Here is a 24,272-nt window from a genome sequence, read left to right on the forward strand (position 1 = left end):
ATCTCTGAGATTTTGTTCCATCACTGCAGGTGGTTTTCATTCTCAAGGTTCATCTAAATGTAGATGGAAAAAAGAAATGCAGAACAAAAGGGACTATTTCTCATCTGAGTCAGCTTTTGTTTTGTTTTGTTTTGTGTTTTTTTGAAGATTATTTATGAGAGAGAGAGAGAACATGTGGTGAGGAGAGAGAGAGAGAGAGAGAAGCAGACTCCTGCTGAGCAGGGAGCCTGACTCAGGGATGGATCCCAGCACTCTGAAATCATGACCTGAGCCTAAGGCAGACGCTTAACCGACTGAGCCACCCAGGCACCCCCTCCTCCTGTATTTGTCCACTGGAGGCATGAGTATGATTTCTTATAAACCAGATAATATCCACATTTTGAATTTCTAATTGCTTCTGAAGTTTAAGGCAGACAACTTAATTTTTTAAAATCTGATAACTTTATTTACGGTGTATTTGCTCTTTCAATGCTGAGGGTAGATTTCTTTGGAGATGAAGAACCTGGGAAAAGAGAGTCTATTTCTTTAACGCTGGACTTCCTGGGTTGTATTGCAGGTGGTAACTTTATTCAGCGTGGTTTAGTCCAAAAGAGAAAAGAGTTCATTTCAAGAAATGAGAGTCTTTCATTATCAGGCATCTTTAGCATTGATAAGGAGAAGTAGTTGTGCTTTCTTTTGCTGTTTAACACTTTCTAGCTGTCTTCTTATATGAACACATATGAGTTCATATTTTTATGCACCTTTTCCTTCCAAGAAATATTTTAGTAATCATCACTAAACATAATACTGCATAAAAGAGAACTGTCAGGAAGAAAAGCTAGAAGGCTTTTTAAATGTCCAAATGGTATCTAAATTTTAAACCTTTATTTTTTTTCTATTTTTAGACCTCATATATGGATAAAGTAAAACCTGTTTTACTACAGTAAGACTACTGCACTGTAGCTTAAATTGGTGTTTTTTTAAATGATGGCTTTTGCCAAGTTCTTTTGGCAGCTACTCTAGACTGAAAGTACTAGAAATTGATTACTTGCAAGTTGTTGCTAATAGTTTCTTTTTTTACGCAGCCCTTGTCAACCCAGCCCAGGCTGGGGTCCCTGTAAAATGTTAGTATCTGCGGTGACTGTGTGGGGGACCTATTGCCCAAGTAGAGTGAGTTGGCTCTAATTTACTCCTGGATGTCTGCATTCTTTTCCACGTCTGTCCACAAATAGCGTCACAGCAAATTAATGTAATTTTCTGATTGATGTAAAGAGTAACCAAAGAAAGCTTGTTGTGTTTGGTGGCCAAAATACCACACAGTGCGAGCAAGAGTAGAACTGCTGGCCCATTTTATAGCACTCTAATTGATAATTATTTCTCAAAGAGCACATTATTTGGCCGTGTGGCAACAATTCAGTATTATTCCAGAGGCACTGGATGTGTAGGTGCATGTGAACACTGTAGTAAATATATGCCTCCTTTTGCCAAGAGTGGAAGTAGGTTATCCAAGAGGAAAGGGGAGGGAAAAGAAAATATCAATTTCCTATGTACCAGAACAGGCCTGGCTTAAATAAGTTCATTAAAAAACTGTAGAGCATAAAATCTTGTAAAGTTTTTGTATTTTGTAGTAGAGGCTTCTGGTTTATATTTAATAAGCTAGAAAATTAACTCTCTTCTGGAAACTTGGAGAAAGTATATATATATATGCATGCGTTTGCTTTTGGTTTCATGGGCACTGCCTAGTGCCATCTTCCTTTCTATAGGTCTAAAGCTGCTAACTACTTTCAGAGGAATGAAGAAAATGGATAGGGGAGAGCTAAAATGGCAAGAGGAGGGAATCCTGGGTTTCTACGAGTGTGACCTGTTACAATGACAAAGTCACTGCTGCAGGGAGAAAGGCCTGACAGCATTTTCATCAGGGTTAAATTTGGAGCAGCCCATGGACAAGTGTAGGGGACTAAGGAGAAGCTCTTCCCTTTGAGAATGGCCCAGGGCTCCAAAATGGTGATCTTGTCCCTGTGGAAACTCAACAGATGTTACCATGAGGACTGCCGTGCGATGGGGCAGTCGGTTGTCAGGGAGATGGGGAGGATGGACATAGCGTGATCTGCTCTTGTGTCTGGTCGAGGAAGGCAAGGAGAGAGAAACCTACACCTGCTGCCCACTCAGCTCTGCTCTTCACAAGCAAACAGCAGCATCGAGCAACAGCTGAAAAAGATGGTGACCCGATGCAGATGAAACACAGCAAAGTGACTGTGTCTGGGGAGCTGCTCTTTTATTAATGGTTTGTTTTCATAAAGCCTTATGGGTCCTCAGCAGAGCCAGATCAGAATATTGAAAATGCTGGAGCCATGCATGTCTGCCTCCTACTTGTGACTTCATTTTCCTTCTTCATCCCCTTGTCTTGGATGGACTTGGGGACTCTAATTTAGGTAGGGGTGGAGAAGAAGGCTAGGTGGAGATGAATTGCCAAGTTGCATCTTTGGCGTTTGACCCCACTAGCCCTGAGACTCTTAGGTCAGAGGCAGAGGAATCGATTACTCACGCCCCGCACAGCAAGCGCACAAGCAGCAGCAGATTTTGCATCGGTTTCCTCTTTGTCCCCAAGTCCCACAGGAGTGACACAGATGGGCCCTGGTTCATGCCTGTGCATGCGGTGGGTTCTGTTAACAGGAGGGAAACCTTGAGTTTAGGGATCCTGTATCTTTCATAATGGGCAGTAAGTGTATCTGTATGTTGCTCTGGAGGGAAACACTATCATTCACTGTCTTTCAAGATTGTTCACTTTGCAAATGCAAACATCCTAGAAATATAGTCCAGAACAGAGGGCCATTAATATTTTGCTTGCAAGACATGCAGAAACACCAGAGACCCATGGAGAATTGTCTCTTAACTTGGATTTATTAACCCTATAAGAAGCTTGTGTGACTTCTGTTTCTGTCCACAAATTAACATCAGGACTTGGCTGTCTTTGGGAAGACTATGGAGGTCACGGCTGTTCGAAAGAACCTGATGAACTTGTTTCTGGAGAAAGCTTAATACTGGGTGATATTACTCCACATAATGCCTCAGAGAGTTGGAAGTGTATTATTTGAAGCTACCTTTGAACCTGAAAATAGCTCAGCAACATCTGTCCTTGTGTATTTTTCTTCCCTGGTCTTGATTTGAAGGGATAAATCTCAGTGGCCCCTGTATGTACAATGATTTGTTATGCTTTAGGGGAAGATCTAGTAGTACCTGGTTGTGCTATGAGCTCACACACACATTTCCTATTAGCAAATGAACAACTTGACTAAGGGGAAAGAATTGGAAACTTCAGGGAGCCCTGGTAATGGGCTCCAGGAAGTTGAGGAGAAAATCTGTGGACTAAACCTGCCAAGTCAGACCCAACCAAGGAGGCAGTTATAAGGCCAGGGGTCCTGTGTCCTCAAGAATGGCCTTGGAATCACAGACAGCTGGTATTTAGGGACCATTGAGCCCTGGAGCACTGTGACACCTGCTGGGTGAGGCGTGGGCTCACCCCCTAACTCTCCACCATACTGAGAGTCTTTTATGTGCCTATCCTTGCCAGTTAATATTATCCCTTCTGCCCTTTGGGCGATAGGTACTATATACTGATCCTCCTGTTTCCAGTTTTTTAAGTGCTTTCAAGCTTACCTCCACACATGAAGTCGATTAGAGCCCAGTACATATTAATACAAAAGGACTGCATTTCTTTCATGGCCTTTAGAAAAACTGTGACTTATCCCATGTACATTCAGCCTTTTTAATTCATAATGGTTTGGAGAGTAATGCTAATATTGTACATTTAGGAACATCTTAGATTTTATGTTAAAATGCACGAGTATCTAAATGTTTTTTCCCCCAGAACAGTGGAATGAATGCCTGGTTCCTTAGTTGATGAAAGTGTTCTCTCTTTACTTGGTCATTTTATGTGGACTTCTGAGCTGTGTGGTGCTCATCTGTATGTGTACTTGGCACCCAGAAGCGTCCTGGAATGAAGAGTTGATTCACTTGGCATTTAGGAATATCATTACATTGGTCATCAGCCACTTTTGCATCCTATGGTTTTAAACAAGAAGAAATCTTGCAAAACCAGTACAGTGAAATGCTTTACATGCAGGTGAGGTTACAGGGTAGAGAAAGCAGTTCCTCAAGAGGCTCCTTTTTAGCTGAATTTCATTAGGGTGTGGAAGGGAAAGAAAAGGGTAAGCTTCTACCTATGACTATAGGCCTGAGTCATTTTTCAGAATTGACTGCTGTGCTCTTTATTCCTATAAAGAGGAAATCCATCAGTTGTTTTCTTTGCAGTAGCCAACAGAGATATTCTGTTGTGTGGCATTTACGTTTTTTGTCTTCTGCCTTTTTACCATTATCATCTTGTTTTTTGATGACTGTTAGAATAATGCACATTGACATTTGGAAGATAGCCTGCTGCCAAATGAATACACACTTGTCTCTTTTGTAAATCCTAGCCCAAACTTTTTCCTTCCCTAGTTGAAAAATGTGCCTCTACCCCTCCCAGTTTTTCCAGGGTGTGGGCCTGTGCTTAGCTGTGTGACTGTGCCCACACACTGGCATATATTTTAGAGGTACCCAAACGAAATCAGTTGCCCTTGAAATAATAAGACTCAAAAGAATGGTTTTTCTGAGCCATAACATCTGAAGAGCTGGAAACCGTTGTGTTTGTATGTGTGATGCTAAAGCCAGTGAATTTCATGTGAAGGAAGGGATTGTAAACTAAGAACAGAAAAGCGTTTTCCTGTATCTCAGATGACAAACTCTCAAGCTGTCTGACTCGCCCACTCAGCACCTCCACAGCCATCCCTTTAATGTGCTTGCATGCATTGTCCGTAATTTCTGTTTCTGCAGGTTTTGTTGCCAGAAGAATAATAAAATAGCGTGCATATATAACCTTAAAGCAGTGTTCTACCAGTTTTTGATTGAGGTTAAACAGAAGCATCCTGATCATGCTGTCAGTTGGCAGGCAAAAGGCATATTTTAAAATTCACGTAGATTTAAAGCAAGCTAATCTTTTCTGGCTCTGTAATAAACTAATTACATGTTTAAAATAGTATAGAGCTGAGTCCCTGTTTCAGATTAAGCCTCGTAATGGCAAGGTCAGGACAGAGCAGACATTTGCTGGCTTTGCCCGCTGTCTCTGGCTTGAGGACCCATAGCACGGTGCCAGCCGTTTGAAGGCCTGAATAAGTGCCAAGGACGCCAGGTCATACCGACTTGACTCAGCTTATGGGTTAATACTCTCTGAGCACAGAAGCCACCAGACATGCCACTGAGGAAGGCCTGGATACTTGATAGCTTATGGCAGTAATTGTGCTTGGTTGTTCCCTAAAAGTGGGGATCCCAGGTCAGGTTAGGACATGCCAAGAGTGTCTGTTTTGGGGTGTATCTGAGAAAAAGGTGTCATTTCTAAAGATCTAGTTTCAACAAGGCTCGCTTCATGGCTAGTCATTTTTTCCACTCTTTACCTTACTTTCATAATCCTAGGGACCATGTGCAGAAACTTAAAGATGGGAACGTGTAATTCAATAATACAGATTTTTATTCTTGTTCCTTCATGTTCCTTGGTCACCAGTTAGTGGTGCCTCTCTTCTTAGGCAGTTTGGTGACATCAGAGGGAAACCCATAGTACACTGGTGAGAGCTTCACTTTGGAGTTAGCCTCGGGCTTGATTACTTAGCACCACCACCTACCAGACAAGTTACTTAACTTTTCTGTACCTCCATTTCCTCCTGACACGTTTGTGGTGAAAATAAAACGAGATTAGATTTGTCAAGCACAGAGCCTTGGCCCTGGTAGATATCAAATACATTAAGTTCTTTCAGATTGCAGGTGAAATAGACTCTTATGTTGGATTTTCCTTGTTCTTGTTTTTCTTTGGATGTGCCTGGAGGAGAGTTAGTACCAGAGTGTGTTATCTGTGATTTTGAGTATGCCTCTGAGGGCTCTGGGCCAACTTCATTACCAAGTAATGAGGCCCCATAGCATCCCAAGATACGTAAGGAGTCAGCTCTTCTCCCTAGATGGACGTGAGACCTTTGCGCCAAGCCCTTGCTCCACCAAGTAGCTCACTAACACACTGTCATTTTGCCCTTCTTAGCATCTCTTATTATAGAGAACCTTATGTCTACTAATTAGACTGTCATCTTGTTTTTGGAAATTGGATTGTATAATTGAAGTTAACACTCAAGGGAGAGACTTGCTACTTCACATTTTACGATGGATGCTTGCTTCCATCTTCACTCATGTGAGGATTGTTCACTGAGCTTATGTTTGATAACATTTCAAAGTATAATTCGGGTTTGTTTCGTGGTTGCTGCCCCCTTTCCACCAATTCATTGATTAAACAAATGTTTTTTGAGCACCTACTATGTACCAGGCCCCATGCTAGATGCTAAAACTGGTAACTGGTTGTAAAGAGTTTGATATGTGTTGGAGGAGACAGACTTCTATTCCTCAGATTGTAAAATAAGGCAGACCGAAGTTGGATGGGTGGGTGGGTGGAAGATATTCCCCATGCTTTGTGCTCCCAGCACTTCATCCCTTCCATTGGTATCGTAATCCAGACATCGGGGTTGATGTTGTTTTGGTATTTCTGTTATACATTAAGTCTGGGAGATTGGAGTTTGTCTCAGCTTGGAGTCCACTTACTAGCTGATTGAGTTCAGGCACTCCCCTGTATCTCTTTGGTCCTTTGTTTCTTTCACTATGAAGTTAAGGCTGCTTGTTACTTGATGGGTTTCACAGCCCTCTCCATTTCCCCCAGTTTATATTTTACTAAACTTCTGCTCGGATCACTTATATAATGGCAAGAAAGTGATTAAACTCTCTGATGTATTCCTGAATTATGGTCGTGTATTTCCAGTGCCCTTTTATTCTATTTCCACCCACAATAAATTTTCAAACTGGAAAAATTTACGGCCTTATTTTTTTAAATCTAAGTGAAAATTATGTTAATAGTAAAACTATTTCTGTTCTCCTTTGTTCTACTTGGCAGAGTCTGTTCTGCAGCTTCATGGCTTTTAACCCTTTGAAGCATCCATTCCATGTGGCTGGTCATGCATGGTCTTACCAGGGAATTTATGTAGCATGCGCTTGCGGAGCCCCTTGTGGGAAAGGGAAGTGGATTCAGTAACATTGGAGAAGAAGTTTGGAGGAAGAGAGCAGGGGCTGCCAAACGCTGTAACTTTGACCGGCTTTCTGGGGACTGTCATTCTTTTGACTGCATGCCTTGAGCTGCTTCTCCCTCAGTCTGGAGAGGACGGACAGGGGGTTGGAAGTAGGAGGGTTTGTGGGGAGGGGCAGGGTGCTGCAGGGAGTGGGTGTGGGCAAGAGGTTGCAAGGCTGCCAGGGTTCTCTTTGTGCCGGAAGTGCAGGTTTGGCTGTAAGGAATGGAATGTTCCCTCTTGCCCTCCAAGAACAGAAACAGCTGTGGAAGAACTTGAAAAAAAGATTACTAAATGAAAAAAAAATGAATATGAAAATAAAACCCACATAGAAAACCCAGCAAAACTGCAGTGGAGTGGTAGCTGTCTTTTTCATGCTCTTCAAGAGAACTTTCTTCCTATCTAGGGTTTCTTTTTCACTGGGGGGCAGGACAGATTGCCTGCCCAGCCCTTCCTCTTCTAAGAAAGCCTCATGTGTCTCATTTTGCTTGGATAGAGAATGGGTTCATTATGCTGATTATCAGATGATTGTTATTTTATTCCTTATTTTTTTTTTTAAGATTTATTTATTTGAGAGAGAAAGAGAGAGCGGGAGCACACAGAGGGAGAAGGAGAAGCAGATTCCCCGCTGAGCAGGGAGCCCAACGTGGGGCTTTTGATCCCAGAACCCTGGGGATCATGACCTGAGCTGAAGGCAGACACTTAACCGATTGAGCCACCCTGGCGCCCCTATTTTATTCCTTCTAATGAGATACCAGAACCTGTCACTTACTGCATGAAAACTTGAAACAAATGTTAGTTTTCAAAGAGATCTCTGTGGGTAGAGAATTATTGTTAGCAAATTTAGTGGAAATCTTGTTTCTAGCTGGAAATTTAATCCTTCAGCCAAGTTCCTGACAATATTTATTTTAGAACATCGTCTTTAAAAAGACGATAAATAAGTCCCTTAATGGTTTAAACTTAGTGTTTTAGACAAGAGAAAGAGTAGAGCTAGCCTGGAACTTGTCTTACACATCAGGGTTGATTGTGCAATCCTTTATGTGAATGTTTATTTAAGTTTTCTTCCCAGTCTGAAAGGCTTGCTTGGCTATTACAGCTGGTATTCCATATTGTCAGAAATAATAACTGTTTCTGATTTCTAGTCTGTTTTATGCTATCATACAAAAGCAACTTGTTGCTTTTGAACGACAAGTTAGCCCCAGAGGAGACAAAATCTAGTGGAACAAGATAAGCCAGCTAAAATCTCGACTCTCCCAGTATCTAATAGGGAGGACCAGCCTCACACTTCTCCCTAAGATGGCGGCACTGCTTGGCTTCTAGCAGCGTCCACCCAAGGATCTTTGCACTGAGTGTAAGTAATGCTGTTGTGTTTTGCACAGTTGAGGAATGAGAAGGAATGAGAAACAGAGTATGTGATTGTTATTTTTGAGGCTGAATATGTCCTCAGGGAAGTTCATTAAGTAATACTTTGCTGTATTCTTAACAGTGGGAGCTAATAAGTACCTCACGATTGGGGTATGGCTTTGTCAGGAATAATTTTTACCCAATCTGTCTTTTTGGCATTTTGCTTGAAGGGCAAAGGAATTGCTGTGAAATTTGCTGTGAAAGGGATTGTACGAGATTGCATGCTACTTCAGGGAGGCTCCTGAAAATTGTAGGGATCAGTTACTGTCCTAGCTCATCCTTTCTTCAGCCTATATCAGTTCTTTGTTTTGCACATGTCCACATGACCTCTTTTCTGTCCATGCCTATCTGTGCCGGGTGGAGAAGTGGCATGGGACAGAATGAGACGACTGTCGCAAGGTCCAGGACTCTTCACCCTCTCCCTTGCCTTTGTTTTTTTTTTTTAAGAAAGAATATATATCTGGATCCCCGTGGCCTGAACACTTGTTCTGTTTTACTCTGCATGTATAATCCCAGCTTGAATCTGTAGCCCTGGATCTCGCCCTTATTTTCTAAATGGGGGAACTTGGATTTAGACAACATCGACTGTGCTGTGCTACCAGATCCGGGAAGACTAGGGATTATTAGGTTGGACTTAGAATCTCAGTCAGTGGAAAGGTAAGGGGGAAATTCCAGTGATTCTCAGCTCTAATTGCACATTAGAATAATCTGGGGAGCTTTAAAAATGTACCTCTACCCAGCCCTTACCCACACCGATTGAATCAGGGTCTCTAGGAGTGGGGCAGGAGTACATAAAGCCTCCCCCAGGTCATTCTAATGGGCAGCCAGGGGGAGGAATTCATACTTAAGAGAAGTCAGGGCCTTGTCCAGAGAACTGCCTTTGAAAGAGCTTGTCATTATAAATCAGAGGCAGCTTCCCAGGCCCTGGGAAGGTCCTGAAGCTCTGTCTTCGTGTTACTCTACAGTGGCACAGCAGCCCCCTGGGTCTCCTCGTGATTTGTGGTTTCCATTGGGCTTTTCACGTGACCTTTATTATTGCCTGCTCAGGAGAGGCATATATTATAATTCAGGCATTTGGCAGCCTCATTCTGAATTGTCATTGCCCACAAGTCAGAGCAGTGAGATCTACTTGAAATGCTGGTCCTGTGTGCAAGGTAGATGAGTACTGTGTCTAAACGCAATCCTTTGCAGATTGTCCTCACTGAAATCCCTTAGAAGGACCAGGTAGATGCCTACAATCTGCCTGGTGGGAGGCCGTGGGTCTGGTTTAGGAGTTAACAGCCATGACCCTCCCTTTGCTGCTTTGGAGACTGCACAAAAAAAGAGGGAGAGGGATGGGTTGTCTTCATAAAAAGGAGGGTGGGCAGGGGCCTTTAAGAGTTAAATTATACAGCTCCCTTTTTATTTTTAAAGTCAGTGGATTCCTTGTTGCCGTTGCTGAGAAAGATAAATTGATACCACATGTTGCTTCCAGACAAAACCCTCTCTGTGCTCCAGGGGAAGCACACGCAGCTGGTGTCTGGGTTAGTGGACAGTCCCCACAAGGTAAACATGGGTTGGAAGGGGCTGGAGTGGACATAGGGTGGCAACAGTTAGGAAATTACCAGTCACTCCCGACTGACATGGCACCTTTGAAATACTTTTAAGAGTCTGAAATCTTTTCCTGGAAGTAGCCACCCTCTCACCTTTTGGCTTAAATTATACGATGCTCGGAAAACAGTAAGTGAACGTTTGTGATGTCACTGCTTCCGTATGTGGGATCTGACAGTAGAGAGCTTCTTTGTGCTTGGCATTCCAGTGGGTACTTTGCATGCGTAATTTCATTTAACCTTCCCGAGGATCCTAGAGTTAGGCAGGGAGGGTAATTTTACCCTCATTTTATGAAAGGGGCATGCGAGGTTAACTCAGTTGCCCAAGGTCACTGGACAAATTTCAGAGCCGGGATTCCAGCCTGGACCTGACTGACATCAAAGCTTGTCGTCTTCCTTCAGCATCACGCTTCCCGCCCCCCCCCCCAAACCACTGGCCACCTTAAATTGCATGTGTGAATTATCCACTTTGTAAATTATCAGTGGAGAATACTTGTTCATTTCAGGCAGCTTCTCTCTGACACTTCATCTCATCTGTTTTGGGTCCTTCTGTCTTCATAACCAGTTGGCACGTATGTAGTGACCGTGTGCACTTTAATATTAGCAATAAATGTATCTTACAGTAGAAGATTGTCTTGCAGGATAGCAAGAAAAGTAATTAACAGATTCTGATAAGTACAGTCATCTTTATGCTAATTTCTTCGAGGAGGGCCAGGTAAAGAAATCTCTAGGCTGTGGCCCCCCAGTCATCGTGACTGTGAAATGTGAGTCCCTCGTGCTCCCTCCTGCACATACCTCCTGCATGTACCTCCTTGAAGGATTAGGCCACTAAATGCAGCTGCAATCACATAGAACACAGGTTTGCCAGTTCTATTACTATTTAACTACATCTGAAGCGTTTCTGTCCAGTACAGGGCTTGTTTTGGTGTAAATCATTTTGTAAAAGAGCATTGACATAAAATGAGATGGAGAGTGGGTTCTTATTTCTGCTCTCTCTTCAGACCTGTTCTGTTAGAGGTGCTTTAAGGATTTTCTAAATCTTTGGGCCAGGTTGGAGAAAAACTGGCATATTTGTCCCTGACACTTAAAGTTGCTTCCTAGAAGATGTTTGCTTTCCTATAATTCATCAGTATTAGGATTTCTTAGGAGTGGACTTAAATAACCAGAACTCTTCACATGATTTTGGGTTGAGATTGTAGTAGCTTCTTGGCTCCTTTAGTAAGTAAATGTGATGGCAGAATGGACTGTGCTCAGGTCCTGGTTGTTAATATTTCCTTATCACTTCAGCATTAATGAAAATGTATCCCTAGTACTTCAGCCAATTAATAATGGCTTGCCTCACAAGATATTTCAAAATGTCTGTTAGAAAAATCACTCTAGTCCTGTCAAACCATTCCTGCTTTTACTTCAGCTCCCAATCCCCAAACTAATGTAAAATCTTAGAAATATAGACTGGTATGATACATGAATTAGTCGAAAACCATAGAGTATTTTTAGTGGTGGTTTTATAGTTTAAAATACACATAGTACGTTGGAAACTAATTTACAGACCCTAATGCAGAGGTCTTTAGAGAATTTAAATGATAGATCATTAAGAAGATTTTACAGTTGGCTTGTCTGTTTTTTTAAATCCCACTTCTCATTCCTGGGACTCCATGAGGGAGTGGTTATTTGAAACCTTATAGAAATCATATCACCATTAACTTTTGTTATCAGGGAAGGTGTGGGGAAACATTGCAGTTCTGACATTTTATTTGGCATTCATTTATTTACCTTTTCCTGCTTCCAAAATTTAGGTAGAAGAACTAGTGATTAGAATCATGACCTGTGAGGAAAACCAGAATACATTCCTGGCATCTGACCTTGTTAGGGTGAGGGGACGTTTGAGCTGGAAATGGACAGAGGGGCCCTATTCATTGGCCTTCTGTCAGTGGCCCATCTTCAGATTATGGATTTTGTAAATGGAAAGCTGACCAGCCAGTATGGATAAAGGCTGCTGGGATAGGGGACTGTCACAATGCTGGTGGCAGCTTCTGTGTTGTCTTAGTGATGTAACTGGAAAAACCTGTCAGCGTGTTGTGTAGTAATATGCCTTAGGGCATGCATTCTGCCACTAATAACCTCTAAAACAGGAGTTGAGCAAAGATTGGAAACTGAAGCTAATCACCAATTTATGAAGTCAGGTTTTATTTCAGAATCTAAGGGCAGTTAACGTTGGTTTGTATGGTGACCACTGCGCTCTCCCTAGAGTGAATGCTATTATGGCCACTTAGTAAACAAGTACAAACATGGGCTGTGTAAGCCTTCACTTTCAGATCGGTTCTTCTGAAAGACCTTCCTTAAAAAAATTTAATTTAGGAAAAGACCCATCAAATTATTATCCCTGTTTCATAAACAAAATTATAGTAATGTGCTTTTTTTCTTCCTTTTTGGAAAGGAATTTTTTTTTTTTTTTTTTTTTTTAAGAGAGAAAGAGAGCAGGGGCCTGGGGAGCAGAGGGAGAGGGAGAGAGAATCCTAAGCAGCCTCCATGCCCAGTGCAGAGCCCCGACACGGGGTTCCATCTCACAACCCTGAGATCATGACCTGAGCCAAGATCAAGAGTCTTATCCCTTAACTGACTGAGCCACCCAAGCGCCCCTGGAAGGAAGCTTTTTCTCTGAGCAGAATGAGGGTGTGCCTTTTATATCCTTCTTTCTTAAATGTTTCTTTAAGTTGGCACAAATAGCTCAAACAATGACTTCTAAATACTTTGGTGACAAAGCTGTGAAAAATTATAGTAAAAGCATTGGATTGGAGTTTGGAAAACAAATTTCACTCTGGGTTGTATAGACACTAGCCGTGTGACCTTGTTATTTAATATCTCTCAACCTGAGCCTTCATATATATGACGAGGGCACTGATACCACTTTGCAGGTTTATGATGAGGATTAGAGACCATGAATCTAAAAGTTATGGCCCAGTAACTGGCAGTGCTCTAATAGGCAGGCTCTCATTTCTTAACCCTTGAGGTCAGGGACCTGGGCCCTGACGCCCTGCAGTTCTGGTCCTAGATATGGGTATGCCGGCCCCTTTACTGCATGCCCTTCCAGAAGCTTAATTTCTATCTCCAGATTTTTAACCAATTGTGGCTTGTAAATTTTACTAAATTATACACATACATTGAGGTTTAGAGTTGTAGTAATAGATGACCATTAGAAAGTTCACATAGGGCATTTTGGAGTTTTTTTACAGTGTTGCTTTTTTTTTTTTCCCCTCCTGTTTGGTTCAGGTTTAGAGTTTAAATGTAAAAATACATTTAAAAAATGTATATATCGTTGACCACCTGGATGGCACAGCGTCCAACTGTTGATTTTGGCTCAGGTCATGATTTCAGGGTCCTGGGATTGAGCCCTTCATCGGGCTCAGCGCTCATTGGGGAGTTTGCTTGAGATTCTCTCTCTCCCTCTCCCCCTCCCCCGCTCATGTTTTTTCTCTCTCTCTCTCTCTCTCTAAAATAAATATCTTTTAAAAAATATGTATTGTTCCCTCAGTGCTTTTAATTTTTATTTTTTTTAATTTTATTTATTTGAGAGAGCATACATGTGCGTGCACATGCACGAGCAGGGGCAGGGGCGGAGGGAGAGGGAGAAGCAGACTCTGCTGAGCAGGGAACCCAAAATGGGGGCTCAATTCCAGGACCCTGAGATCATGACCTGAGCCAAAGGCAGATGCTTAACCAACTAAGCCACCCAGGCGCCCCTCCTAAGTGCTTTCTAAGGGGCGGGGAGGTAACCCAGTACATAAAATTGGTCATTGTTAATCCTAGATGTTGATATGAACTCTTTCCAAAATCTAGAGCTAAGTGGGCTGGCCAGGGTTGCACATTGCTCCCACAGAGCTTCAGAACCTTCCTGTTTTTTCACCAAGAAGTTAAAGTTTTTTATTTAATAGATCTACTCATCTGAGTACTCAGATAGTAGAACCACCTTGCACTTACCTGCTTTTTGAGCCCTGCAGAGTGAATTTCAAGAGCATGCTTCATATCTGATTTATAAAGTATTTTGCTTTTTAAAGAAATGTGATTTCTGAACCATTAGTAGAGATGCCATTATTCTTTCAAAAACCGTAAGAGTAAAAGGGAATCAGAGTATATAGTCTCCGGGGCAACATTTGTCTCATCAGATACTCAGCATGTTCCCTGTTTTTTCCTCTCAAATGTGTCTTTATGGCCATCATAGAAATGCCAACATATGACCCATGGTTGCACATGTTCATTGCCCAACCTGAGCTGTAGGCCCTCCTTGCGTGGGAACATAAACATGGGAAACATGGAGTATTTTGGATTATTTGCTTATGGTAAAATCCTGCTGATTTTCTGTGTTTTAAAAACATTCTGGGGGAACACATGTATTTGCATCTTCTACATAAATACAGTTAGTGATTGCCAGTTTTTTAAAAACTATGGTAACTTTTAGGATTGTATTTAATATCTAGCATCAGGAAATACCTCTTGTCTTTAACTTGCAAATAAAAGCTCATCTGGCCTGTAGGTGCTGTTGCAGATGTGGAGAATACCATCAGCTCCTCTCTTTTACTGCACATGAGGCATTTTATGGGTTAGAATGAGGCCACATCAGGTGATGAGCTCTCTCCACCATGTGTACTGTGTGTTTTATAATAGCAATGAAAACACCCTGACTTGGTAGCATGACCGGTTCCTGAAGTATATTATCATATATCATTCTTACATCATCCCTGTCAGGGAGGGATGGTTTGGATGTTATTATGGCTATAATGAAGATAGAGAAGTAAAGTTGTTGCCTACAGATTAAATGATTTGCTCAAGGTCACATGGTTGATCAGTGGCAGAGATAGGACTGGATCTGGGTCATCCCAGCCAACCAGCCTTATCTACCAAGCCAGGAGGCGGTTCTTACAAGATGGCTGCAGTTGTTAGGATTTTTGAAGATATTTTGCCCTATTTCTTTTTTTTTTAATGCTTTAATATAGAATAGTTTTAGATTTACAGAGAAGTTGTAAAACTAGTACAGAGAGTTCTCATATACCCAACATCAATTTTCCCCTATTGTTAACATCTTACCTTAATCTAAGGTTAGTTTGGTTCATTTGTCACAACTAATGAACCAATATTGATACATTATTATTAACTGAAGTCCATATTTTATTCACATTTCCTTCATTTTTACCTAATGTCCTTTTTCTGTTCCAGGATCCCATCCAGGATACACATTACATTTAATCATCATTCTTCCTTAGGTTCCTCATGGGTCTGACAGTTTGGAGGAATACTGAACAGGCAGGCATTTTTTTAAATGTCCCTTAATTGGAATTTGTCTGATGTTTTTCTCATAATTAGACTGGTGTGATGGGTTTTAGAAGGAAGACTACAAAAGAGGGTGCCATTTTCATTACATCAAGAATGCATTGCATATTATCAATATGACTTAGCCCTACTGATGTTGACCTTGATCACCTGAGATAGTGTTTGTGTCTTCACTGTAAAGTTACTTTTCCCCCTCCTTTCCATACTGTACTCTTTGGAAGGAAGTTACAGTGCTCAGATCATTGCCTTGAGTGGGGTATCTATATAAATTATTTGGAATTGTTCTGAATGGAAGACTTGTCTAAATATTTCTGTCAACTCAGCGAATCCTACTCTACCATTTTTTTCTCATGCCTGTTGGACAGGTGTGAAATTATGGCAGGAAGAGGTGGAGTCATAGAAGCGATCGGTAACAGTTCACACCAGTTCTGAGTTTATAGACGTGGTTAAGAAAAGGTAGATGCTGCCTTAAACTAGTGGAGGAGGGAACCATAAGAGAACAAAATGGCCCCCCAAGTGATTAGTTACCCTTAGAGAGCCAGGGAGGTTTGTTGCAAAGTGCAGGGAGAGAGTGCTGTGGTAATAACTTATAAGTGTGAACTTCAGGATAGGAAATAGAATTATAGAAAGGACAACAAAATTTAGGAGTTTGGGGAAAACAACATCATTGAGCTTACACATGTCCAGCATCTCCTGGATATGAAACCATCTCCCACCTCCTAAATACCAAACTTGGCCATTTATAATGTTGCCATTGAATTCCGACCTGGGTGGGGGGCATATCATACAAATGTTTGTCTTTTTTTTTTTTTTTAAACCTCCAAAATTAAGGAGTCCCCCAGCCCCAAAATGAGTCTGATTAACTACCTCTTCTGGGTGCCTAAGTTTTGGACCATTTTGTCTCATATTCTGCATTTTCCTTTCTCTCTGCAGAACTCTATCCGGCACAACCTCTCACTGCACAGCCGGTTCATGCGGGTCCAGAATGAGGGGACCGGCAAGAGCTCTTGGTGGATCATCAACCCTGATGGGGGAAAGAGCGGGAAGGCACCCCGGCGGCGGGCTGTGTCTATGGACAACAGCAACAAGTATACCAAGAGCCGTGGCCGTGCAGCCAAGAAGAAGGCAGCCCTGCAGACAGCCCCTGAATCAGCAGATGACAGTCCCTCCCAGCTCACCAAGTGGCCTGGCAGCCCCACGTCACGCAGCAGTGATGAGCTGGATGCGTGGACGGACTTCCGCTCACGCACCAATTCCAATGCCAGCACTGTCAGCGGCCGCCTGTCACCCATCTTGGCAAGCACAGAGTTGGATGATGTCCAGGATGATGATGCACCGCTCTCCCCCATGCTCTACAGCAGCTCTGCTAGCCTCTCACCCTCTGTAAGTAAGCCATGCACCGTGGAGCTACCACGGCTGACCGACATGGCGGGCACCATGAATCTGAATGATGGGCTGTCTGACAACCTCATGGATGACCTGCTGGATAACATCACCCTCCCATCGTCCCAGCCATCGCCCACTGGAGGGCTCATGCAGCGGAGCTCTAGCTTCCCATATACTACCAAGGGCTCTAGCCTGGGTTCTCCAACTGGCTCCTTTAATAGCACAGTGTTTGGACCCTCGTCTCTGAATTCCCTGCGCCAGTCTCCCATGCAGACTATCCAAGAGAACAAGCCAGCTACCTTCTCTTCCATGTCACACTATGGCAACCAGACACTCCAGGACCTGCTCACTTCAGACTCACTCAGCCACAGCGATGTCATGATGACCCAGTCGGACCCCTTGATGTCTCAGGCCAGCACCGCTGTGTCCGCCCAGAACTCCCGCCGGAACGTGATGCTTCGAAATGACCCAATGATGTCCTTTGCCGCCCAGCCTAACCAGGGGAGTTTGGTCAATCAGAACTTGCTCCACCACCAGCACCAAACCCAGGGCGCTCTCGGTGGCAGCCGTGCCTTGTCGAATTCTGTCAGCAACATGGGCTTGAGCGACTCCAGCAGCCTTGGGTCAGTTAAACACCAGCAACAGTCTCCTGTCAGCCAGTCTATGCAAACCCTCTCGGACTCTCTCTCAGGCTCCTCCTTGTACTCATCTAGTGCAAACCTTCCCGTCATGGGCCATGAGAAGTTCCCCAGCGACTTGGACCTGGACATGTTCAATGGGAGCTTGGAATGTGACATGGAGTCCATTATCCGTAGCGAACTCATGGATGCTGATGGGTTGGATTTTAATTTTGATTCCCTCATCTCCACACAGAATGTTGTTGGTTTGAACGTGGGGAACTTCACTGGTGCTAAGCAGGCCTCATCTCAGAGCTGGGTGCCAGGCTGAAGGATCACTGAGGAAAGGGGAAGTGGGCAAAGCAGGTCAGTGCCCAATGCTATGGCATTTAATAACAAAGTGGGGGTGATGGGAGGGAGGCTGACTTTTATTTACTTTGAACTTTACTCCACATTGAGAAATTGAGAACCACGGAGCAGTGGTACACAGTAACGTGGCTCCCAGCAGTTTCATCTCCACGTCAAACAGGGCCATCAGGTGCCCCTCCCCACAATTTGCTGACAGCTCAGGAATTTTACTGCCAGTAAAAAGAACATACACACATTCAGAGATTTCATTCTTCTTTGTATCCAGTCACCCTCGCTCACCCATGACACAGGTCTCCCTACTTGATGGTTGGATGAGGATAGAATGGCAGGGGGGGGGGGCCCCTTAGGTCACACAAACTTCAAGGTTAAGGACCCAACTAGGGGACCTTAGCCTCTCAAGTCCAACGTTACCATTGTCGATCTTCAATGTTATGGTTTCTTCATCTTTTTCCAGTAAAGTAACAATTTTCAGGTACTTCTAATTTAACTGTAGAATATATATTCTGGACTCCTTCATGCATGAGTATTTCCATCAAAAGCAAGATCTGTTAGATTCTTCACCATAGTACTAATTGTCTTTATTGGTTAGCGTTCAGCTTTTACGCATTTAAAGGAGCAAAAGAATTAAATTGAAAACAGTTTTTATGTGAGAGAGAAAGAGAGCAGTTGCTCATGTGCTTCTTGTTCCCCGAAGTCTAAGTGAGGTCAGGTTCCAAACAGTGACATGGGTTGGGAATGGGAGCAGAGATTTTCTAAATTCTGGCATTTTAATGCTGTTGGAACGAGAAGGATCACACATGATGTGATAAAAACATTTTATTGGAATCAGAAATCAAGGGTTCAGTTCCACTTCTGCTACTTTCTGGCTGCTATCCGGAGTGTGTCATCTGGCCTTAGGAATACTGTTTGAGCCTCAATTTCCAGTTTTATAAAATGAGAATAATCACCCCCTTGTCACTTCTTGGGGTTATTATAAGAATCAAATGCACTGAAGTATGTCAAAGTGCTTTGTAAAACTGCAGTGCTCTGAAATATGTATAGTGTAATTAGGTAAACATAACTGACTGACAGATGAGTAAGCAGGGAGCCCAGAGAAGTTAAGTTTGCCAAAGTTCACACAGCTGGACCCAGAATCCGTATTTCTTGAATGTCTTGAACTGTGATAGTTTTCCCTAATTTTCTCTAGGTAGAAAAAAAATAGGAAGTGCTCTGAACTGAAGCCAGTGGAGCAGATAATACACAGGCTTGCCCTAAAACTCTCCTTAAGAAGTAAGGTGAGCACTGGGGTATTGTGCTGACAGGTTCGTACCCCCAGACCCTAGCATGTTCAAAGACTCTGTTCTGTGCCCCAGTTCCTCTTTTAAAAACATCTTGGCAAGTCTCTTACATCCTTCTTTAAATGGTGTAAAGGGGAAATGGGATTCAAAGCCATTAAAACCTGAGCCTTGTTTAACCCTCTGCCCCTGGGAAGGAATTACAAGGGTCTCCTATGGTGAGCTCAGTGCAGTTCATGGGGTAGTTGTAGAAAGGGGAATGTCAAGAGTGTTGTGATGCTAAAGCTTCTCAGCTTTCCCAGGCATAAGCAGGCCCCTAATGGAACTCAGACATCTGTTTTCAGTCATTTAATAGCCCTTGAGATGGTAAAAAGACTGTAATGGAAGCTAAACAGGGTGACACGCTTGCATGCCAGCCAGTTCAGTCCCATACCAGAACTCAGACTGGTGAAGACTGGCCTTGAGAAATGTAGATATTTGGCTTTTAGAAGAATAAATAGTTTGTCTTCCTTTAAGAAGTGAATATGATTGTGGCTTCTAATGACCCAAGTAAGTTTTAATTTTGGTGTAGCTGTAAGGAGGCCACTTTCTAATTCATTGAGAAGAGGTAGTTCAGAAGGAAACGTACTATCAATTCTTGTCTACTTTTTCAATGTAGTTCAATAGCAGATCTTTCTTGTGTATGTATACTTCTGAAAGATTGTATAAAAATATTTTGAGGGAGATGTAAATACATTTTAAGGCATATTTAATGAATTATTATTTGGATGATAACTACTTTTGGGATAATGCATTTTATTATTATGCCCTAATGTTCTCAGAACATTTTGGGGATATTGTTTTGAGAAGATATTTCTTCATTTAAGAATGAAAAGTCACCAAAATTTCCTGAAGGTAAACCAGCTCAGTATGATCAGAGCAAGAGAAGAAACATCCTAAAGACGACACAGGGCTTTGAGGGAGTCTGGTGTCTGAGTTTAGGATTTCCATATTGCTTTGGAATTAATTGCTCCTCTAACCAGCCAGGAGCACAAATGTCCTGAAGTATATTCTTTACTTTTAAACTTGTGACTCTCCTAAATTCACAGAACCGGCCTGAGGTCACCACCTCAGACCTCCCTTCTCCCAAATTAAGTACCCCAACTTCCCAAGACATTTTTGGTTTGGCTTCTTCTCTTCTCTTCTCTTTTTTCACTAGTAGTCATGGTATTCTCCAGACTCCCTTTCTGGCCTAACAGAAGGTCATGTGACCCTAAATTAGAGCCTTCTGGTTGTGGAGTTAATGGAGCAGCTCTGTCCAGTTGACAGTCTTGCTAGAGAGCCGTGGAGAGGTGCTCCTCTGGAGGGCTGGGTGTTTCACACACGTCATTCATCTTAGACCATGTGTAAAATCCTTTGACCTATCTGGAAAAGAAAAAAAAATAACCATACCTTTTTATGAGCGCCAGCTACTAGGGTGTAAAGGGCACTGTCTTCTCTCCTACAGCCTGGTGCACGTGCTTGCAAGTTGGCAGCAGAGATGTTGTGAGCTGGTGTGGTTGCAAGGCCAAGCTCCCAGCGAGCCCTCCTGTGTCTGATGTGTGTCTCCTCAGAGGGCAGGCAGCCTCAGTCTCACTGTTGTTTTGAGGTCAAAAGATGCCTAAGTTCACAAACTCTTTCATTCATCTTCATCTTTTTGGCATTTGGAGACCCCATTAGGGAGCAGCCCCGTATTTAGTTTTAAACTACTTTGAGATAAAGATTGGAAGACATCAACCAGAAAAGGCCCAGCTGGAGAGCGGAGGTATAGTTCTCTCCCTGCTTCTGCACATCACCAGTGAGTCTCTCACAATAGTAGGCTTCTCATCTGTCAGATGAGGATAGAATCATAGAGTTTCAAAAGTGCATAGTAGATGTAATTTTAAACCCGAAACCTAACATTCTGTCTGTGAAGTGGCCCTAGTAAGAGATACGTGATGGTACAGAACTATAAAGAAACAGTGGTGTCCTAGTGTGGGAACAGCAGGATCTAGTGTTGAAGGCCATTTATGTTATGGAGTTTATGTTTAGGCTGCTTTCCAAAAGGAGCAAATATTTGATACTGGTTGAACTGATATCTGAATGCTCTGATTCTGTTATGTATTCATGCTGGGGAATAGGACTAATTCTAACCAAATACAGGCAATGTAGGCTATTTGTATCATGTTTTTTTCTTGTGGTAGATATTTCTATGTTAGGCAATGTAACGTACGATAAGTATGAATCTGTAAGTATTGCATGGAGAATATACTCTGTTACTTGCACTTGGGGCTGAGTCTTAGTCTGTGGTTACAGTATGCCCGTCTCAAGAATTCTGCATCTGCAGGGATCTTTATTCTTACCTTAAAAAAGCCTGAAGTCTGAAATGTCATTCATTGAGAATGGCTGTCCGGATCTTTTTAGTGTTGACAACAGTAAGGGAAAATTGACCACAGCTATGAAGGGGTTTTCTATGCAGAGGCTGGTACACTCCTTACACACATTCTTTTCCTTGGAAAGCAGTGATACCAGCACTGAGGCTGCTCCTCTGGGGCACAGGGACAGAGCCTGAGTGACTCTCACTTCAAGCAGTTGCATTTATAAATGGCTTTCTGCAAGGTCTCTGGCCACAGAGCTTATATGGAGCATGAATAAATGGGGTGAAAATCACCTGAATTACTGCTGGAAATTCTTGTAAACTTTAAGCTTCCATTAAATGCTTCTTTTTCCAGGGTTCATAATGCTCAATATTCAGCATTTCATAAATAACGTTTTCTCAAGTAAAGTCTTCCCCCAAATGCCACCTATGCTTCTCACAGTCTTCCCTTTCTTTATAGAGATGGGGAAAAGGGGCTTGTTGTCGGGATCTACCTCTGTGCTGTCACTGGAGAGATGGGCCAGGGTTCTGCCTTGTTCCTGGGGCAGGTAGAAGGATGTTTGCTGACTGCTGGCTCTTCCCGACTTGGTGATGCATATTTTAACACTGGATTTTCATTCAAAGGTGGAGATGCCCCACCTTGTAAGAGACATCATCCGCTTCACCCTGGTTTTGTGGATGTGTTCATTTGATGTAAAAACATTGCTTTCCCCCATCTTACAAATTGTTTTGAAGTTTAAAGTTCCAAAAACTAAAATGAATTAAAATTTTTTGAAAATTAGTGTGACACTTCTGATATTTAGAGGTCCCATAAATGTTTCTCAGTGTTCCACAGAATACTAGATCCTCAAGGTATTATGGGTATTAAGTAGAAAATGCATTCTTCTTTTAAATTTTATTTTATTTTATTATGTTAATCACCATACAGTACATCATTAATTTTTGATGTAGTGTTCCATGATTCATTGTTTTGAAAATGCATTCTGTGGTCAAATAAGTTTGAGGAATACCGTGTTAAACAAAGTAAAATAGGGTTGTTGCCAGTCTGGCTTCTCGGAGCCTTAAAATTTAATATACGTTATGAACCTTCTAGTATAGGATTGCAGTATTTCCTAAATTTATTTGATATCTTGAGTCAAATCCTTTTGATCAAGAAACCATAGGACCCATAGGACCCTAAAGACATGAACCAGCCACCCACTTAAGCTCACTGTCGCTGGGGTTCTGCTTTGGTAGGAACCATGGGTTTAAAAAGCCTCCCCTACAACCCACTCCAAGTTAAGTATCATCTGTGTGGTAGGGCAGAGGAGCTGTGGGATTTTGTAGCAGAAGGCTGCCATTTCCATGGCTATGTGTCAGAATTAAGTCACTCATCTCCCTCAGTCTCAGTTTACCTATCTGTGAAATGGGGTTAAAATGGAGACCTACTCCACAGAGCTCTTATATGGGTTAATGTCCTTTGGCAATGTTTAAAGAGTTACTTAATGTTTATTGATACTGACAGTGGCTCCAGAGGTTAATACAGAATAAGGGAGGCAGCCAAGCCAGTCTTACACTGTTGGCAGAAAGAACAAGTACTTTCCTCAATAAACTAAAATGAGTCTGGTTTCTTTTTATTAAAAAGGTATAGCAGTTGGCTGTTGTGTGAAACTTTAAATGCCCCCTAGAAATCCTGCCTACCAATTTGAAGGTACCCACGAGAGAAACTATTGTTTCACGAACAGGGAACTTCTGACATAGATGGAATGAGGAGGTTTGTGTGTGGTACCCAGAGTATACCCTTAGCATCTTTAAAGGATTTCCTGAGAAGTCCTAGCTGTCTGGCTTCGGCTTTCCTTAGGGTGTCTGTCAGTATCCAAAAGGCTGGTAGCACTCTGTGGAGGGAACAGCCTCCCCCTGCCCCTTCTCTGCTCCCTTTTAGTGTAGCCTCTTCCTGCTGGTAGGGAGCCTGGAAATCTGATCTTCCCCTTCTCACTGCCAGCCCATCCCAAGCCACAGAAATAAAGCAGAGAAATAAAGAGCTGTTCCAGCCCTCCTAGGGCTCTCTTGAGAGCTGAAAGTTGCCACACAATAAATAGCTTGATGCTGGCAGTGGTCTGGCCATGGACACCCCCACCCCCGGGGCCGGTGGTTTACCCCCTTATTGGCTAATGTGACACAGTTTGGGATTCAGAAAATGTGGTCACTGTGCCCTTAAGATCTCTTCCAACTGTAAGTTCAGTGAAAACCCAGGGAAAATGGGCTGTTCCTCTCCAAGAGCTTTCCTCCCAAAGAAGCAGGACCAGCCTTAGAACTGAAACAGACCAATCCCTGAAGAACTGTGTGCTTGGGTGCAGGTCTTGTGCTTTGCTTTTCTTCCCCAGTAATAGATGTGGACCGTACTCTGTAATTCTAGATTTCCTGTTTTTTTTAACCTCTTTTTGGCTAAAATCTATGATATTCATTTATTAAACAATGAGAATTACTTAGTCATGGAAGCCTCAGAAGGTAATTCCAGTGTTTCTGGAGGATAAAACGTTAATTGCCAGTCTTGGTTTGATTGAAGGTTTGCGTATCAGGAGGTCTTCTCTCTCCCTCCTCCCCTCCCCTCCTCCCTCTGTCTCTTCCTCTCTGATGAAAGAAGTCTGGATCATAAGATTTTTTCTTTCTTTCTTTTCTTTCCTTCTTTCTCTTTCTTTCTTTCTTTCTTTTTCTTTCTTTCTTTCTTTCTTTCTTTCTTTCTTTCTTTCTTTCTTTCTCTCTCTCTCTCTCTCTCTCTCTCTCTCTCT

At 42.6% G+C, this 24,272-nt stretch overlaps 1 protein-coding gene across 3 annotated transcripts in view; it reads left to right on the forward strand.

Annotated features, from left to right (window-relative positions):
- FOXO3 (forkhead box O3) overlaps positions 1–24,272 on the forward strand; it is a 129,938-nt gene that overhangs the window by 94,372 nt on the left and 11,294 nt on the right. For all 3 annotated transcript variants that reach the window (XM_025863647.2, XM_073893742.1, XM_073893743.1), the window contains one exon: positions 16,418–17,853. In XM_025863647.2, the coding sequence (XP_025719432.1) occupies positions 16,418–17,818 (1,401 nt within the window). In that variant the 3' untranslated portion in view covers positions 17,819–17,853. The remainder of the gene's footprint in view (positions 1–16,417; positions 17,854–24,272) is intronic.

Source organism: Callorhinus ursinus, unplaced genomic scaffold (genome assembly GCF_003265705.2).
Source record: "Callorhinus ursinus isolate GAN/ISIS: 27379988/994484 unplaced genomic scaffold, GSC_fseal_2.0 scaffold6, whole genome shotgun sequence".
In the NCBI taxonomy this organism is placed as follows: domain Eukaryota; kingdom Metazoa; phylum Chordata; class Mammalia; order Carnivora; family Otariidae; genus Callorhinus; species Callorhinus ursinus.